The 20,505-nt window shown below is 44.3% G+C and overlaps 1 protein-coding gene across 1 annotated transcript in view; it reads left to right on the forward strand.

The window, feature by feature from the left end:
* SH3PXD2A (SH3 and PX domains 2A) overlaps positions 1 to 20,505 on the forward strand; it is a 253,851-nt gene that overhangs the window by 145,152 nt on the left and 88,194 nt on the right. Inside the window, exon 6 of the mRNA XM_032116746.1 lies at positions 13,031 to 13,059. Within this exon, the coding sequence (XP_031972637.1) occupies positions 13,031 to 13,059 (29 nt within the window). The remainder of the gene's footprint in view (positions 1 to 13,030; positions 13,060 to 20,505) is intronic.

Raw genomic sequence — 20,505 nt, forward strand, 5'->3', positions numbered from 1 at the left:
TGCATTAGCAACTGGATGCTCTGACTTCTTTCAAGTAGGATCTGTTCCCAGCCTTAACTGCAGTTTTTCCTCTGAAATGTTCCTGACTTTAAGCATTGAGTAAAACTGCACTGGAGACATATTTGGAGCTCTGTTGTCATCGTTGCAATTGTTTTTCAAGTCCTCTTGGGGAGATGGACTTTCTCTGGAGCTGGTGGCGAGCCACAGTTGCAGGGCATGTGCATGGTGTGTGTCATCTGCACGTGTCCTCTGCCCTGTGCGCCAGAGGTCGGCTCCTCTCACAGCCTCCTTGCCTGCCCTTTGGAGACCCTCAAGGCAGGTGAAGGAGGGATGAGGGGCAGGGGGTTCTGTTTGCATTTTCACTGTTTCACTGCTGATTAGAGCAGTTCTAGGACCTGTTGGGCATGATATGACCTGCAGGCTCCTGGGTAGTGGAGGCAGAGAGGTGGCAAAAAATCTCTTCCTTCTCATCACCATGCCAGATTTGCTTGGGTGCACATAGGGCTCTAAGATTTTCACAACATTATTTTTAAAAATGTTTCTTCTTGGGAAAAACCTGAGCACTTCTCCCTTTTCTGTGTCTTTACTGGGAAAAGGGTCTTGGTAGTGTTACCATAGTAAATAAATTAAGCAACTTACAGCCTACAACAAAACCTTGCATTCTTCAGTGTAAAATGAAAACACATAAACAACCAGCAGAGGGGACGTGCCTGGCCTCTAATCTGCATGGAGTTCACTCTTTCAGACCCTTGTTTCCTTCTGTACAGTGATTTAGAAGGAAAAGCTTTTATCTAATCATGAGGTAGGTCTCTGCAGAGCTCCCCAGGCACTGCTAATGGATGGGATGCACAGCAGAGCTTGAAGGCTTGAAGCTGAATCTTTGGTGCTGCACATGCTGTTGCTGCGTAGGTCAGAGCTGGTTTTTGTGCAGGGCCCAGGATGTTCATGTTCCAGAGCCATTTTGCATTAGGGTGAGGTGTGTGTTGTAAGCAGGGGAGGGAGGCAATCAGCTGCCCCAGAGACAACAGGCTGAGGCCAGAAGTGGCGAGGCAGGGACGGGTGGGAAGCTGGTGCTGCAGAGGGAGCAGAGGCAAAGCAGAAGGTTCCAGGAATTAGCTCCAGTCCCAGAGGATGACTGGGGAAGAAATTGTTAATAAGTAGGTTATTGGCAGTAGGACACTCCCTTTCATGCTCTGATTCATAATCCCCACAGCTGCATCTCCTGGCTGGTGTGCCTAGATTCTAGTTTTGAATCTCACAGTATTTTACCGTAATGAGAGATTATCCAAAAGAGCACTGAATTCAGACTCGGAACCGGACAGTGTGAACTTCAGAATACACAAACCTCCCAGGACCTCAGGGATGCCTTTGTCATCCTGCGGTACATGCTACTGCCAGGCACATCGTGGCTTGCCTTGGTAGGAAAGGCAATGTTCCTGCTGAGAGCATGGCTTCTTATTGTCCAGCTTCTGGCATTTCAGGTAACAAAGGGAGAAAATAGTGCACAAAAGCTGATTGCAGGGCATGACATTTGCAGAACCTCATTGATATTCCAAGCTTGGGAGCTACGGAGCAAGTGAGATCAACAACCGAAAAGGAGGGGGTGTAATGCCTGACAATCAACAGCATTTTCCCTTCGCCCACATGTGATATCTACATATCAGATAACGTGAACAGTTAAAGCAGGAATACACTGCCAATGGCCATCTAGCTCTGCAAAACAGAGATCCCTCATGTTGCAGGCCAGAAATACTCCCTGAATCATCATTCATTTTGAAGGAAAAAGTCATTTCTCTTTTAGCTGAATTAAAAGGTCTGCTCCTATAACCAGCTGAATGGATGGAAATAATTACATTCATTCAGTATGCCTCTTCACTTTTAAGAATGTAGAACATGGAAAAAGATACTGGAAATGCCACACACACTCTTCAGAGATGTACAAGGTGAATTAAAAGTTAATGTCTGCATGGAGAATTGGACAGGGGTTACATAAAAAGAACAAGGAGACACTGAGTGTTTTCTGCATGAGCACATCTGAAAAACATCCAAATTTATATCTGAACTGGACAGCAAAATTTTTGTCTATTCAGACATTGCACTGTTTCATGGTGTGTGCAATCTGCATATGTTGCAAATGCATATAAAAAGAAAATGTCTTCTATTTTCCAGAGTTACTTAATATTTTATGCTGGTCACCTTAGAAAGTGAGTTGACATGATTTGAGGTGTTTTGAAGCAAGTATACAAGCATATATTTGAGGGTAGCATGATTTTTTTAATTTGCTCTTTTAATTGAGTAAGGCTCAAAAGAAAGTATTAGGATGGATCCAAACATGTAATAGCAAAAACATCTTCTGCTACTGCAAAGTCAGTTTTAAGTTCAGTATTATAAACTGTCCAATACCAATCAAGCAAAATTCACTACAAGTTTTGATAATTTTAAGTATGGGACTACAAAACTTAGGGTGTATCTGTCTATCTTTAGTCTTAGGAATCTTATACTGGTCCAGGCTGAAATAGCTGTTTTCTTTGTTTCCTTTCCCAAAATGAATTCAGCATTGAGACTGAAAGACTCTTTTACACCATCTTGAGGTATATAGCTTTTTTTATTTATTATTCATACTCTATTACAATAAAGAGCATCTCCATTCACTCCTGGAGTGCTCAGTAAATCTCAATGGGTCTGGTACTTCCTAGGGTGGAATACTCTGGAAACTTCATAATGCTTCTTTCCAGGTGCTGTGTAATTTAGCTCTTTTAGAGAGCATAAAAGAGTTGGACCTACTATCAGAATTGGGTATTTGAAAGGGGTTTGGTCACTACCTTGAAAAGTAACCCTAGTGTTTGAAAGGTTTTATCTTTGGGAAGATGTCTCTACTTTTCTGCCATAATTGGTGCCTGTCAGTGATAATTTGGAATCATTTAATGAATCCCAACAGTTATATTGGGCAAGACAAATTCAAGACTTCTTTTTTCTTTTATGTTTTAATGTTAGAATCACAGAGGATGTTTTAAGACTGCCTGATCCAGGTAGGTAATCAGGGAAGACAAGTCTGCTTTTAGTAGTTGCCAATCCAGCAAAATTTACTAGATGCATTTAATAGCTATGTTTTGGAGTTTTACAGTGTCTGAAAAAGCTCAGTTCAAAGGATAGTGATTAGAGAAATTTCCTAGAGTTCATGAACTTGCAGTAGATCTTACATCCCATGATTTATGTCTCTTGACTAATAAATTAAAGAACCCGATGACTTGAAAGGTATTTCCATGTGCTGCTTTGTAGAAACAGGCAGAAAACAATTCCAAGTAATATAAAATTGGTGTCTTACAGAGAACTACACTGTTTAGTATGCTGGAAAGACATTTGATGTTGCAAGGCAGTTAACTGAGGACATGCTGCTGAGGCAGATTTGGGAAGGAGCCCTGCTTTAATCTGAAGGAAATGTAAAGAGGAAAGGAAAGAATACAGTCACCAGATGAAGAAGTTGAAGTTCATACTGTGCGCTTGATCTTGTCTTCCCACATGCATCATAAGTTTTTGCCTCTCTTGGAAAAAATATTTACCATTCCTAGGGCCATATGTGCAACAGATGATTTTAAAAAGTCAGGGGAGAGATCTCCCACTAAAAGGGGATGTAAAACTAGGTAGGGCAATAGGGTATTTAGCAGTGCAAAGTAAGTACAGATGCAATAGCCATCTGCTGTCTGTGCACACTGCAGTCTTAATCTTTCAGGTCCCACTGCCCTTGGACATGTAGCAGGAGCAGCCAGACAGAGAAGCCCAAGCATCATGTTGCTAAAAAACCAGTTGAGTACACAGAAGTACTACACACCAGAAGAACACCATCAGAAAAAAAATGCAAAATTGTCCAGTACCAAGCATCTGGCACACTCTCCTTTGTACTGGGAGCTCAGAGGTCTGGGGCCATGTCTGGAAATGCCTGTAAATCATTTCTTACTTTGCCAAGTTAGAGACTTTAAAATGTCAAAAATGCCAGTGACAGCCTGGGATTTCCCTGTGTGAGCCTCCAGCATGAAAGCTGCTGCCAGCACTTGCACCACACACTGGGATGGGCTGTGGAGAATCCCAGGGAGCGATGAGGAAATCCAGCATCCACAATGGGGTGGTTGTGAGGCTGGTATGGGGCAAAGGAGAGTGTTCAGAGGAGGCTGTGAGTGGGTATCATCACGACTTGGGCAGTCAGAAAGAAAAGGGCAGACAGGAGGTTCTTCTGCTTTGTCTTCCTGTGAAAGGGTTCTGGTCCTGTGGGTCTTCCAAGGGCTTGGTGTCACCAGCCCCTGCAGATTCATCATGGGGAGTTGTGTTCACAGGTGGGATGTGGTGTGTGAGAGTCGAGGGGAATTGCATGTTGCAAGGGCTTTCTCTCAAGAGCGAGAGGGGAGAGCAGGAGGAAGGTAGCCCAAACCACTGTTGCCTGGGTCCCTTCTCCTTTCTCAGGTCACTCTGCCCAAGATGAGGAGCAAGAAGAAATGGGAATTTCTTTGCTCAGCAACACCACAAGCAAAGCAGCAGCAGCTGTAGCATTTACACCACTGGCCACAGGCACTTTGCAGTGGCTCCTGTCATCTGTCCCCTGGTGTGAAGAGACCTGCTCTAACCTATACCAGGGGTTGGTTGGATGCCCCTGGCAGGTCAGGTCAAGCCATCAAACTTTTGGGTTGCTTTGCACCCCTGGCTGACTGCATGAGGTTGCTCAATCACCCTTTCTACATTCCTCACCTCTAAATGTGTGATGAGGTGACTCACTCCTATTGAATGCACATTTAATTTTATTAGATAGTCATCAATATGTTTCATACGCTCTCTATTAAAGAATTTCATGTTTGTTTCCTTGAATATCTGCTGGAAACAGCTTAGATAAACAGCTTAGACAGGGGAATCTCAGTACCCTTTACCAAAAAAATATCCTATAGGTTGCCTCTTTAAGTGCTGGACGCACATATGGGAGAATTGGGGATGATGAAGTATTCACTCAGATTGCTGGTTTCCGCTGCATTGAAGTCAGAGACATTGAAGGCACTACAGCATTTATAACTGATTTCCTGAACAGTGTAGCAAATAGAGATGAGAGCCCTTTTCTTGTAACTCACATGTGCAACAGAAATCACTTAGCTAACATAAATCAGGACTAAATTGCTTTTAAAGGCTCACAAAACATTTCTGAAAGAGACAGGATGAGGAAACCATTTGCCACAGTAGAGTATGTCCCCATGATGAGTCCTATTAAAGCTTGATCAAAGAGCCTTATTGGCTTTTCATTAGAGCCTGGTTATGTACAGTTGAAATTCAGCAGTGATTTCAACAGAATAGGCACAGAAATATGCACAGGAGGTAAATTTAAGCAGGATTCTAGACCATCAAAGTACGTGATTAAGGACAATTTAATGTGCTGAGTAATGCAGTGTGATTTGGATGTAATTTATCCTAATCCAGTCTGATCTTTTACAGGAGAATATGCTATAAGGCCACAATTAGGTGAGACCAGGGCCCCATCTGGCCTCCTGTCTCCAACAGTGGCTTACAGCCAATACAAGAAACAAAGCAAATACAGAGTGAGCTTCCCTTGTGTATCCTCTCTGTTTCTGGCATTCAGCCGCTATGGGACTCTTCGGGTCAAAACATCCAGAGCATGGAGTACAATAGCCACCATTTATCCTTGCTTCATGAATTTATCTCATTGCTTTTTGAACCCATGCCTAGTTTTGGTGATTACAGTCTAACACCAGTGAGTACCATGATTCAGCTGCATTACATGCAGAAGCTCTTCTCTTACTTTGATTTAAACTGCTGTGCTCCAGCTATTCTTCCTGGTGCAGTAATTCAGCAGCAAAAGTCTTTTTGGACAAGCTATGTCTGGAGTTGGGGTTGAGGCTTGGTAGTCTGTCACTTGGGAGTTTTCTCCTCTTCCTTCCCTCTCTCCATTTCCAAGGACTCTCTGGGATGAGCGTTTAGGGGATGACGTTGTTGATCCCATGAATGTTGTGGTGGAGGTGATGGTATCCAGCCTCCCATGAGCAGGCACAACATGGCAGGCCATGGGTAATGTCTCCTTTTGAGGAGGTCATCCATAGGGACAGGAGATGGAGAAGACAGTGGCCAGGCACCACACACAGAGCTCTGGGCAGAGTTAGTCTGAAACAGCAGAAGGTGTCCCTGGAGAGGGACAGCAGAGGAGCTGCTCGGGCTGCAGTTCAGAAACCCAAATGGACCATGTGGTTGCTAACCAGAGGCTGGACCCACATCTCCTACAGAAACAAGAATTTGAGGCACCCACCCTCAAATCAGGGAGGGCTCAAGAAAATGAAGTAAAGATTCAAAGCCTGTGCAGCCTTCTTAAGCTCTTAATCAGATTCATATGATGTATATGCAAGCTCATTAGCCCGACCAGTTTATAAGGTACATTTGAATTTATGACTCTGATACTCAATACTTAATTTGTAACTGTGATTAGATGCATCTTTTAAACATGTTGTAGCTGCATGTAGATGTTTGTAATAAAATTCCCAAGTGAAGAGCACAACTGGAAAACCTCCACATGAGAATGATTAATTTTTATTAACTTGGTTTTATCACTCAGCATTTATGCTGTAAAGGCTACAATAAAGTGACACATGCTTGGTCATTGTAAGACAGAGATAAATTTGGCCTCCCCACAAGGGACAAGCAGGGCCATTTTAGAGGAGGTGAAGAACACCTCCACCCAGTGTTCTTGCTAAGGTAAATACATTTTTCTGTCCTGTGGAGAAACTTGCCATCTGTAGGAATAAACAAGGTAAACCAGAAACAGATGAGGATGTGACTCTTAGGCAAGATCTTGTTTTTATACTTCTTTCCAGGAAAAACTTGCTATAAACATTTGTGTTCTCTTTTTCAAGGCTGCTGAGGCCTTGCATTGGAGGATCACATGGTGTTAGCTCATTGCTCCAGTGTTCTGCAGCTCCCAGCCCGTGCCGAGCCATCTCTCCCTGGTGCCGGACAGGCTGGGCTTTGCTGTCAGAGCGCCCTGCCCCATATGTCACAGCCTGGTGAAATGCTGAATGTGCATTTCCAAAGCTCTGTCTTCCTCCAGGAGGATAATTTCATTATAAAAATATAACTGTGAAAAATGCAAGAGGCTAATTCTGCATTTCTTCAGCCTGAGCCAAATACTAAAGTTGCTCTCTGGAGCCAAGCAATCAACTTCACTGCTGAGGAATCTTGGGACAGAAATCTGTGGCATTTCCTACTCATTTACGGAAGGGGTTGGGTGCCTCAAACCCATCTCTTGTCCTTCTGACACCCATTCTACACAAAGAAAGAAATGGTGGCTGCTGCTCTCAAGCACAGTGTGTCCATGTGAGGCTGAGATGGCCCATGGGGATGTCACTTGTCTTGGAGCTGTCTGCATCCCCTGCACCTTGGTGGCAGAGCTCAAGCTGTGCTGTGTGGGGCTAGTCTCCAGGATGAGTGCAGAACAGAGGATACTGCCTTTCCTTGTCCTGCATCTGTGCTGCATGATAGAAACCCATGGATTGAGGTATAGGGAGCATTGCTGGAGAGAGTGTCCATCTCCTTCCAACCTTGGCTTTTCTGTGCAAGCTAAGGTTACTGGTATAGGGAAGATCTCTTCTGCACTTAATAAATGAGTTTTCCAGTGTCATGCTTGGCATTTCACAGGGAGAACTTGGGTTCACTTTTACATTGTTGGGTTTAAGCAAGCTGTCAGAAGTCACTAAAACACTAAATCAGGACCTCCATCTCAGTCCTGGTGAGCCAAACTTAAACAAACCCTTGCTATGTGATGCAGAGAAAGTCACTAAGCAGAAGTATATCGTATATAAAGCTGGGCTGTTCTCTCTGCAGACACACTGTGAAGACAACAGAAAGGTGGCAGGAAGGCAAAATCCTCTCTTTTGTTTTGTCCCAGTTCTCTTAAGGATCTGATTGCACAACAGTGGTTTTACCCTTCTTAGCAGAAGCAGAGGCCACATCCAGCTAGTGAGAAATGCCTGGGTTTGAAGTCAGGTCGACAGATTCTGTTCTTGCCTCACAAGTCCCTTTTGCTTGCGGCAAGGAATTCTGGAGTCTCGGGACCACCACAATGGGGCCCTTTCTCACAGGGCTGGAGAGCTCGACCTCTGCTCAGAAAGGACAGATTCATGTTGGAGAGGGTTCCACAATGCAATGATTTATATCAGGAAACGAGCAGAATACTATCTAAAAAAAAAAAAAAAAAAAAAAAAGGAAGAAGAAGAAGGAAGAAAGCCTTCATCTGTTTCTTTGGCTCAGGGAAGAGATCAGCTGTGGTTTCATGATATCAGAGGATGGAATGCTGAAGGGAGAAAATGTATGGGTGTGCATCCATGTGTTTGAGTTTCTATTCCCAATGCATAACATACAGAGTTAATTTTGCTTAATTACATGTCATATGGGTCTCAGAGCTCAGTGGGAATGGCGATGCCTTCATGCATGTGGTTCAACTTTTGCACTCTGAGTACCATGAGCTGCACTCTCCATGCAGCTCCTGAGTGTTTGGATAATATTAAGGTGTTCGGGTGCTCCTCCAACCATAGTTCTTGGTGACAGACAGGTTCTCAGTCACACCTGGTTTTGTGCCTTGTCTCAAATAGAAAATGTCAGTCTGGCTGTTGAGGAAAATCAGTTAGGAGAGTTCCAAGATGCAAATATATTCTCAAGGCTCAAGTTTCTGTACATGTAAAGAGTAGTAGCAAAGTATTTTTGCATTGGTTTACTTTAAAAATAGTGTCACAGAATCTGATCGCAGTGCTAAGAAAAATAGTTTGTGAAAAAGCCATCTTCATTACTGACTGCAAACTCGAAGTGTTGGGAAGGAGAGAGTGGACTTCCTTGTGAAAATATTTCTGTGCTTTTAATCTGCCTGGCAAATCACTGGTGATTAAATGATAATCTGAGTTGTTTGTTTGAAATGTCTGATATCTCCACCACAGTCTGCCCACACCACTAGAGACTTTTAGGAATTAAGGAGCCTGGGAACAGAAATGACTGCAATGTATTTAAACATGAATTAACAAAAGCCAACAAATACAGAACAATTTCAATTTATGTATTAAAAAACTCTTGAGGAAACAGACTGACCTCCATTACTCAGGGTTTGTCACTGTCTCATCTCCTTTGGACAGCAAATACTAAGAAAGAGACAGAAAGATGATTTACTCTTGCTTCAGCTTCTGTCTGGTCTGCTGCAATGTCTGCTGTGCAGCTCCCCCAGCCGTGCTGCTCCGTGGGTCTGACAGCTCCTCGTGTTTTGCAGGCACTGTTTTCTCTCATAGTTGAAACTCGGGGTTGTCTGAAATCTTTGGTAAATGAGTTGAAGCTGAACCTTGCTTTACTGACAGGCAGAGGCCCTGGGCTAAAGTGTGACGTATCTGGAAAAGGAGGAATCCCAGAGAGTGAACTTTCTGCATCTGCTGTCCCACAGCAAGGGGGAGAAGCTTTTAAAAGAGCCTTTGCACCATGGGTCCCACAGGGATGAGGTCCCCTGATTGAACCCATCACCTCCAAGGGAAGCTGTTCCTGCAGGAGGCTTCTGCAGACTTGCCAGATCTCCACAGGCAATGCAGGAGAAACCCTCTGGGACAGATACAAATCAAAGTGAATTAGGAAACAGATAGGCACAATCTGTTGCCAATGCACCTAGTCACCTCCAGTCTTCTCCACTTGGAACATTTCTTAGTCTCTATTGAACAAGTGTCAGGATACTCCTCACTTTTTAAACAACTTTCCGATTGTGCCGCTGTTTGTGTGTATCTGTATGTATTTAGATAGATTGAAACACGTGTACACACACATCAGTGTTTACTAACTCTCAGTGAATAACAGCAGCAAAGTCAGTCCATAGAGAAAAGATGTGCCATAAAACTTTTCCATAATATTGTTAGTATAACCTTCATATTTAAATTAGATTGCAAGTGACATATTAACTCAACATAAGATATTTTTTATGATTCGGAAATTTCCAGACTGACTGTGGATGGCTTAATGTGGTAACAAGGCAGTCAGCTCTATAGCAATGTTCGTGGTCTTCCTAGATTAGCTAGATTTCAAATTAGTAATATTATCCTGAGGTAATGCTGATGAGAAAGGAGATCCAGCTTTCCTCTCCTTTGTCACTGAAGAAGAGTGTATCCAGCTTGTGTGACGTCCTTGACGCCAGCGATGTTTTAATACCATTAGCAGCAGGAAATATTTTCCTTGCCAGTAATGAGGCTCAGTGTCAGCTAAAGGTGGTGCCCCACAAGAAGACTTTAAACAAAATTGCTAGATTTTAGTTCAAAAAAGGCTAGAAATACGCTATTTTTGAGAAAGGCATTTGTTCAGTATGGAGTGATCCTGGCTAATGAAGAAGGGACCTGCCAGAGCTACTTTTAGTTCCACCTGCTGCTTTCATTGTTACTCTTGTAGCTATGGCTGGCAGTGGAGTTAGGATGGTGGTGTCTGTTCTCATATAGAAATGGAAAGAGAATGGAAATAGTGTGTGAATAAAGATGAAAAGATAACAAGAGCAAGAGCTGAAAACAACGTCAGCTTCCCTATGTAGCTAAAGATCCGGCAATGATTGTACCTTTCCTGGGAAGGGTTTTTCTTCTGCAACACTACATTTTTTGTCTGATCTAAGGGCTAACAGCGCGCCAGGTGCAGTCTGGGTTTCAGGAGAAGATCAGAGTTTCTACTTGGAAATTTTTACAGTTAAGAGAAACCATTAAATAATTTCCTTTATTGGTTTGGAGACATAAACCAATACTTCCGCCTCACACTAATGCTTCACTGAAAACAGTGAGGCTGAGAGGTATTAACTTTATATATCATCACTTGGGAGAGGGAAAATACATCAATGAATCATATGCAGGATAGGAAGATACTAAAAAAAAAATAAACATGGAGTCAGACAGGGCTCCTTGCTGCTGCTGCTGCTATTGCAAAGCAGCAGCACAGGCTTTCTTCATTAGCAGAACAGAGGTGAAGAATATGGACACAAAGAGCACTTTGCACAGCCAGAGAGATTATTTGCTGTATCTGCTTTGCTTTCTACTTCAGCAGTACTTTTTTTTTTTGCTGTCCTTGCTGGGAGAAACAAGTTTTGGATTTCAGAGTTTCACTGGGGAGATGAAGATTTTATTTCAAGCTCCATTTTATTTGATACTGCTTTCCCCTGACTTAAGGAGTGAAATGTGGGTGTAAAAAAAGTGACAAGACAGGTAGACATGGGGTACCTGGGTTTTTTTCAGGAACTCCAAAATCAGAACCCAATTAAAGTTGACTTTAAAACTTACAGAAAGACTAAATGAAAAGAGGAAAACTTGCCCCATAGGTTGATTGGCTTTTCTTTTTCTTTCATTAAGCCTTGTGAATTGGGTGGTGGTAGTGATGCAAATAACTATATTATAATGATAAATTAATTTCTTCTTATTAACTATGTCAGTCAGTTATTACCTCATTTCTAATCATGTGAATTGAGTTCCACATGCCAAGAGAGCTGTATTGACAGCTCCACAAAGCTCCAGACTGGTGTGGGAGCTAAGCTGGGGTAGAGTAGAGGACTACATTTTGGGGGCTGTACCTTCCCTGGCTTGGTCTGAGGGATGTCTGTTTCAGGCACCATATAGCAGGCATTATATTTGCATATGATACCACTTCTGTAGAGGAAGCAACTTATTCATGAGCAGTAGCATCATCACATCAAATGCAGCTGCAGATATGGCTGAAAAACAACCATTTAATTGAAGCAGAAATTACACTGGGAAATTAAAAGAGGGTGCAAAAAAATTCCCAAGTAATTATTACTCACTGGAAGTAAATCCTAGACATGTAAGGCATGGGGATGCACACAAAAATCTGGGAGAAACAGAATTTATGGGTAGACATAACTTTGCCCTCAAGATATGTGTTATTTCTACAGCTGAGTCCCCAAACTCACTTTAAATAAATAGTTTGGGATAATCCTTCTCTGATCCTCTGGAGGACAGAGCAAGCTGCAAGAGACAAAACCCCACTTCTGACAACCTGGCTCCCCAAAATGTAGAGGCTACTGCCCGCCCCTCTGGTGGGATCCTTGCAAAGACAACCTGCCACCGGGTGATTTTGCCACCATTAACACTGCCATGTGTGCGGGGTGTGGCGGTGCTGCGGGCACTGTGCCCGCACAGCGATGCTGCCTCTGCCCAGGCTGTCATTGCCGGGCTCCTGCCCCTGCAGACCGTGCCAGGGCTGGGTCTGACAGGCTCCGGAGAGCACCGGGGGGAAGCACAGCTATCGCCAAGTATTTTTGTCCTCAGTTTTGCTTATGCCTAATCAGTTCTTGCAGCTCCCGTCTGTAATTTCTTCCCCTCCTACAGCAGCTGTCTGGGGTTTCAGCTGTTCTGCGTGAGTAGAGGTGCCAGCACCTTTTAAATCACTATGGAAAAGTAAGGGTGCATTTTCTATCCTGGATGAAAGAAGAAAGGACAAAGTTTGCGGGTTGTTTTGGTTTGTTTTTTTTTTCCTTGTGCTTTCCAAGTGCTTGTCAGAGATAACTAGGAGAGGACTGGAGATTATTCACAAATTAAGTAGCCTCCTGACTGCCAGCCACGCCAGCTCAGCCTGGAGCAGCCGCATCCCTGCAGCAAGCAGTTCATATTCCCGTTCCTCTCCGGAGGGACGTTAAGGGTTAATTCAGTGGCTGTTCGTTTAATAGCACAATTTAAAGGGGGAAAAATGACACCCCTCTCCCCTGCCTTGCTGGTTGTGGATGGTTCGCTCTGCCTGGCTGATCACATGCTCCCGAGCCCCCGGTGCTGCAGCAGCCCCAGCTGGTGCTGGTGATGGGCCGGTGCTGCCCGGGACGCCCCCGGCCCCCGCCCGCCCATGCCCGGCCGCCCTCACCTCCGCTTTAAGGGAGGGAGGGCGCAGCAGGAGCTCTTAAAGCATATGGGTGGAAATTTGGGAGGCACCCGTTCGTTCTCTCACCACTGTTTCCAGCTCTAACCATGTCTATTTGTTGTTGTCTTTTTTTCAGGGACTATGGATCTTCAAAGAGAAAATCAGGTAAGCCACCAGGCTTTTTATATATACTGCATGATTCTAGAGAGGAACTTACCCCCTGCTTTCCCCTGTTAAACCATCTATTTATTTTGTGTGGCATTAAATTGTGTAGCAGTTTAACTTTTTATTGCTGAATCCTGCTGGAGATAAGCATCAGTTTCTTTCCTTTGCACTGGAGAGACCCACCTTATATAGTATTGCAGTTAAAATGACTGCTCTTCTCTGACTGTATTTATACAGCTCCATCTCCAGCATGAGTTGATAATTGTATTACATTTCTTTCTCTTTCATTGCAAATGGTCAAAATGCAGAGTCAGAGTTGGGGTTCTTTTCTGGAGTGGAAGGGCATCTTTTTCTGTGGTAGTTTGAATCTTTTATCGTGCTTTTCCAAAAGCCTCTGGTGAGGCTTCTGATGCAAAATGTTCTGTGTCTGGGTTTGGGCTGCCTCAAAGGCTGTACCTCAGTGTTTTGCTTTTAAAATCCTGGATTGAAATGTCCTATAAAACCCTGATTTGAAACTATGTAAATCCAATTTTTCCCCTCCCCATGTTGCTCTTAGTGATTTTTACAGATGTGTTTTCAATAGGGATGTGTAATTATGGGCCTCTGGGTCTGGCTGCTCTGAGCTGGATGTGTCAGGGCTTTCTATTTTTTAATTTTTTTATTTTTTTCCCCAAGCAGCATTGAGCACCTGCAACTCTCATTGACTTTGTTTGGAACCTTGGATGCTTCAAATTGCATTCAGGGCATCCAAAGAGAAGCCTTTCAAACCAATAGTGACTCCTGGAAAACTCTGGCCTGTGTGCAGGGAGGGGACGATTTTTTTCTTCTTGCTTTTTAGGATGATAAAGGAATACTGCAGTGGCTTGGTCTCTGGGAGGGAAAGGAAGATGAATGTAACATGCTTTACTCCAATGAATATCACTGCCTACATTGATTGTTGGTTAATTATGAAGGCTTTTAAGCTGCCATCCTGTAATAAGCTAAGTGATGCACTAAAGAGACCCTGTTGCTTAACCCCAATGGCCTGTGCATCAAATGGTAGCTACCTTTGCAGGCCAATACTTTTGGTACCTTTCCCTGAATTTCCCTGAGGTGGGGTGTGGTAATGAAGAGGCAAGTGTGGTACAAGGTGCTGGCCCTACGCAATAAACTAGGGCACGCTTGGTCTTCTTAACCTCCTGCAAAGCTTCTGTCTGGGCTGCACTTCTAGGAAGGACTTCCTAAATATAAGTGTTGTTCACAGGAGCCCGTGAATTCAATTGACAGCAGCACCTTCTCTAGAGGGGCTGACCTTAAATAAAAAGCTCCAAGTGACTTGGTAGAAGGCAGAGCTGAGTGTGGGAGTTCCTGCCTCAGCCACATCCTGAGCACTGGGGGCTTTGGGGCCATGTAAAAATCTAAAAAACGTTGCTGAAGTCTCTGGGAAAACCTGATTTAGCACTGACCTGGAACAGCATTAGGAGACCTGGAGAGCTTTGGGCTCAGTGCACCAGTTTACATGAAAGGGTATTGCAATTCATGCACAAGAGATGCGAGGAACTGCTTTGGGAGTGGAAGGAAACTGCTGCCTCTTCATTCCTGTGGCTCTGGGGGCAAGTTGGAGCTGATCTGCCATGACATGAGAAAAGCGATTAAGTTGAGTTAGTGTAGCTGAGATGTCATTTGTGGATGCTCTCCCCTGCTGGACTCTTTGGCCCCCTGCCCTGAGAACCCCAAGTGACATGGTCATCCATCCCTGCAAGGGGCACTCAGGTCAGGCTCCCTCCTTTGGCTGTCCCAGCTCTCCATGCTGCCAGCTCTCCTTCTGGGACTCTTTCCTCTTCTCTGCTTTTTGGTGCTGGGCTGTTTGTGCAGCCAGGGCTTGGAAACAGTGTGGCTGAGGGACACTCTTTCTCTACTTACCCCATACAAAGAGGAATGTGAAGCAGCTCTCTGAACAAATTGAGCTGCATAAAGGGACTCTGTTCTCGGCCATCTTCTTGCTTGATTTTAGAATGGCAGAGGAATGCTTCCTTCTGTTTGGAGCTGGATGTTGTGGGAGTGTGCATGCAATGAGCAAAGGAATATGCCAAGGGAGTCACCAGTTACAGCCTTTAACAAAGACCAGCTTTATGACCCTTGAAAAAAGGGATAGGGTAAATAAGTAAGATTTTCATGATTGCTGTGAGGGTCTTTTAAGATAACAAATAGCTTTGAAATGCAGTTTCTTCCATAGGTGCAGATCATGGAACTACTCCATCTTTAAACAAGAGACAAATAGGCATTTTTAAATGCAAGCACCTCCCAACAAATGAGACCTTATGAATATCTTGTGTCTTGACCAAAGAGGTGCTGGGAGGAGGCTGTTGGGTGTGAGCACAGCTGTCCCACACTGTCCGGCAGGAATCCCACAGCTGCTGTGTCTCAGGCATGTGCAGGCATGACACGAGCATGGCTGATTGCAGAAACATTCGGAGAATGCCTCAGACAGCCAACGTCACCTCTACCCTGACCTCTGCCTTGCCAGAGTGAGTGTCTTAGCTAGCCCTGTGCTCACCCCTTAGAGCAGGGAGAAACTGGGTAAGTTCAGAGTTTAATAGGAGTTATGGAAACATTTACCGCTGCAGTTGATGCTGGTTGTAAACATTTCAGACCTTCTGAACCAAATGCAATAGCGTGGCACGTCCTTAGCTAAACAAAAGGGAGTCTTGTGCCGATCTGGGGCATCTCTGCATGCCAGCCCTGAGCCAGGCTTCCTCTTGTGCAACGGGCTGTGTAAACACACAGCCCTTTGCTTGGATGTGATCTAATTATAAATGCTTAAACCTGCAGCCAGCTCGGAGACCTGGAGCTTCCCTGGGGCTCTGGGAAGGCACAGGCGTTTGCTGTGGCCTGAAATGCCACGTGCTGGTACCTTGGACTTGGGGGGCTTTATCTGACATGCTGCAGAGCTGCTTCAGAAAGCTGCCTTCATGTTTCCAGGCAATTGAATTGTTGCTCTATGTCCATCTGTCAGTGCTGGAGAGCCCTCAGTACAACTGTGAGGAGTGGTTACTGGGGCATATTCTGTACACTTGCAACAAATGGTCTCTTTTTGGTCCACCCAAAGACCCTCTGCAGCAAAATGGGAAGGAATTATTTTTCAAGCTCCAATTTGTCATTTGCATTAGCCAAGTGAACAGCTACTCATTTGTCACTCAAAATAGGCATTACTTCAATGCTGGCATCCATTGTGTGGGTTTTCTGTCCTCAAATCAAAGTAAGGGTAGAATTGCGGCAAGTCTAGGAATGGATATTTGTATGGTACATTACAAGCCACAGATTAGCTTAATCCATTCTGCAAACCCTACCAGCTACCATCTGTGCATGGTGAACTAATTAACCCTTGAGATATCTGCTAATCCTGATGTGGCTTATAAAACCAGTTGGAGTATGTTTCTCCCCAAAAATGTCATTGTGTCCCCTGCCCCACCCCACAAACCCCCTTGCTGGCTAGAGCAAGCTGCAGACTCCTGGTATAAGATCTTTCCCTGTCCCCTTGCTGAGAATCTTTATTGGCTGGTTTCGTGCCAAAGCTGTCAGATCCCAGTCATGAAGCTGAAGCAAGCATCTGGGACCTGGTGTTTGGTGGTAAGAGAGAGCTGGTGTGGGCTTCACAACTTTTCTCCATTGCTTCTTAGTGCTCCTCAGCTACTGAGAGGATCCTCTTTGCTAACTGAGATCAGATCCAGCACAAGAGGTGCCTTCAAAGTGATCTCTGCCACCTGCCTTGTAGGTGACCAAGCCCTTGTGGTCATGACTTTCCATGTGCCTGGGCAGGAGCACTGCTGCCCACCCCCCCTCTGAATTCATAACCAAACTCCTCCCTGCTCAGACTGCCCAGCTTGCTGCTGGGGCACAGCTGGCTTCAAGCCATTGCTTGGTGGCTTCCTCTGGCACCTTGTTGCTATACTGTAGGATGCTCCTCCAAGTGAGGAGGAATAAACTTCAATAATACAGAAGTTATGACTCCCTCAGTCCTGCAGTGTCTCCTTTCTGTCATTGTTCGGATCCTGTCTGCATCGAGCTGGCTGTGCTTTGGCTGAGTTTGGCAGCTGAAGTCTATTTTAAATAGTGCCTGTAATTGAGCACTTAGAATATTAACTTAACAATTTGGTTCAAGCCAGTGTTGCCTCAGGATGCTGATGAGGCTTCCTTGAATGAGTAAACCATCTTTCAGCTGGGTTCCCCTGTCCAATTTTTGGACTAGCAAGATTATGGGTTCACACAGCCAGCAATCACTGCTTTCTTTCCCTCCTGTAATCTAAAACTAGGAAGGATATATCTGCTGGCAAGTAAATAAAAACTTCAGAGTCCATTGGAAGACACTTCACAAACTTTTTATAGAAACATCTGCAATGCTTTCTTTTCCCTGAATGAGGAAATTGCTAAGCAGAGTTGAGAGAGTTGCAGCAATGACAGAAGTAGGGCCTCAAGCGAGAAACAAGCAGATTGTTGTAACAACACCAAGGGTCCTCGTGGCTGATCCCTTTGTGGGATGCTGCCTAGGAATTATGGGTGGAGCTGGTGGCCAAAGTTGCTTCCTTGGCTTAATTCTTCATTACTAGAGAAACCTTCTTCCTCACCCTTATGCACTAAGGATGTGCACTCTGCCAGCTTCAGGGAGTTGCCTTTATTGCTGTTTCTTTGCATTATCAGGGATAGGTTTTTTCCTGCTTCCTTTGTAATTACAAAGGGAAATGGCTCAACTTGTGGCTTTTTCTGTCCTTACAGCTGAGCTATGCTCATCACTTCAGAGCTTAACCTTTCTGATCCTGTCACACTGCAGGTGTCTAGCCTGCACTTAGAGCTCCATGGCCTATCTTGCTCTTTTTTTTTTTTTTTTTTTTTCCCTTTTCATAAATGAGCTTTATTTTCTTGACTTAGTCTGAGCTGTCTCCTTTAAGACAATATGGAGAGAATGAATTGTGTGTGCCACCCGTTTTGTGCTTAATCATTCAGTGGGGTCACAAATGTGTGAGCCCCCAGCTGGACCAGCAGGGCTGTGTGGCTGGAGCTATTTTTACCTGTTGCAGGACTGAGGTGGTGACCCTGGGAACAAAGCTTGGTTGATGCAATTGAGTGTTGAGGTCTCTGCCAGCTCCACAGGCCTGCGGCAGGCATTTAGCTACACGTGGGTAGAGGGAGAGAAGGGAATGTACAGCCTCCAGCCCTGGCAGGTGTTTTGTAATATTTGTGGGAAATGGCTGCAGTAGAGGGAGAAGGAAGGACTGCTCCAAGAGACACATAGTGTTGCCTTTCCTTTGCCTTAAGGTTGCTGCAGCATTGATGGGATGTCATCTGGAGTGGTGGATGCCCTTTTAATATTGGAACTGGGGGCATGCCTTAACTAATCCAGCTGACTGTGAAATCTGTCTCAGTTTTACCTTCTCAGTCAGAAGAACTCTCTCAAGTCTTTTAAATGGGTTCTCAAAGAAGCCAAATCTAAGTGCGTTACTAAAGAGGCTGAAAAATCCAATTAACTACCATGGGCAATCCCAGCATGAGGCAAATGCATTTTATGTCAGGGTGGCCACTGCAGCAGATGCTTGGGGCTACTTGCCCCAAGCAGGCAGTTGGTCACTGCTTAGTGAATCTGAGCCCAGGTGATAGCAACAAAGCTAGAATGTGGTTTTTAACTCAAATGTTACTTTGAGTCATTCTGGTCTCATGGTGTTTGTCTCTGAAGTCTGTCTCCCTACAGTCCCTCTGAAAGCTTTAGCTTGGAACATTTTTTTTGGGTTGCCTTTTTTTTTTTTTTTTTTAAGGTGGTGAATAGGGATGCAAGTCTGTCCAAGCCCATGGCAAGGTCCCAGGAACATCTTAAATCCTTGTAAGAAATCTGTGGTATGACATGATCCCTGTGGACTGAGGCATGTGCTCTTGTGTTTATCCTGATGAATCACACGTGTGCACTGTGCTCCTTGCATTGTTTCCTACAATTAGGGCAGAAGCAGTAATGGTGGACTGGCTCCTTGGTGCCATTTGGCCTGTTGATGAGGATGGCTGGATGAGATCGTTTGCTAGTCACTATTTTGTAACTTCACAAGCATGTACTGACAAGATTGCTCCTGATCAGAAATCAGGATCTGTTCCCTCATCATACGATTAACCTTCTTGGCTGTCTGTACTAATTGCTGCATGGAATTTAAAAACAGCAGATTCTGGCAGAACATTTTGGTTCTCACATAGCTGTTTATTGTTGTTTTTTTTTTTTTCCCCCCTTTTCAGGAAGATAAAGGATTTAGTAATAAAAGAAGGACAGTGTAGGCAAAAACATAGCAATTAAGGACCAAACAAACCTTTTCATTTAATTACTGGGGATATACATCTTGGGCCTGGTTCTGGAAGAAGTTAGTAGTTAGTGATCTCAATGTGCATCTTGAGTTCAGTCATCGATGACAGAGTTTCCTCTTCTTATGATAAAGAATTATTCTTCCTCAGGTAGGGAATTTGCTAAACTTTTGATCAGTTTGTTGGCTTTTGCTTGATGCAGTTATTCCCCAAAGACCAAACTTTCTTTCCTGTTTTTTTTTAAAAAAGATTGTTTGTTTTTTTTTTTTTAACAAGTTCTTCATATAATTAGAAGAACATCCATTCTGTGGGTTTGGGTTTCTTTCCAAGGCAAGACTACAGCTCTTGGGCTCAGGTGCACTAGCAGAGAGCAGGATTTGAGGAAGAACTGCTGCTAAGTCAGGCAGATTTCATATCCTTGCAGTATCTGTATGTGTGTGACCCAATTCTGCATCTTCAGTCAAGATGTGAATCTGTCCACTCCAATCCCACACTTCAAATCCAGTCTGTAGTATTCTGGCAGAAAGAAGCTGATCTCACACGTCTCCTTGTACACCATATTTTTAAAGTCACTGCTTAAACTGAAGTGCTTTGGACTTCTGCCTGAGGCTACTGAAGAGAAGAGCAGATAGGAGACTTTATTCCACACTGGTTCAGTTTTCTGCTGACAGGACATGTGGCCCATTAGATGTATAGGATCACTGTCATCTTCTGGGTGGCCCATATGCTGGGGTGGGAGGAAAATGGGCTAAGAGAGAAAGAGATGTTTGTGTGTGGTGTGGGTTTTTTGTTTTGCTCCTTGGCTTTTAAACTGAGGTGTGGGGACAGGGTGCAAGATGAGGGAAAAGAATGTGTTTGTGTTCTTTGCTGTTCCCAGTTCAGCATTGGCACTGCAGAAAGCCTTGTGTCCAGGAGAGAGGGCAGGGAGACTGGGCGCAGGGAGGGCTAGAAAAATGAGGTGTGGCTTGAGCACAGCCATGGCAGAACAGCTTGAACCCTGCAAATGCCTCAGAGAGTCTTCAGCCAAGTGCCAAGAAAGCACTTGGTACCTTCGGGGATATAATGGCATTTCTCTTGGTTTTAAGGAAGACTCTATTCTCCATCTGCTACTGTTCTGCCTTCCTCTTCTGTCTG

The sequence above is a fragment of the Corvus moneduloides genome, chromosome 8 (genome assembly GCF_009650955.1).
Source record: "Corvus moneduloides isolate bCorMon1 chromosome 8, bCorMon1.pri, whole genome shotgun sequence".
NCBI classification, from domain to species: domain Eukaryota; kingdom Metazoa; phylum Chordata; class Aves; order Passeriformes; family Corvidae; genus Corvus; species Corvus moneduloides.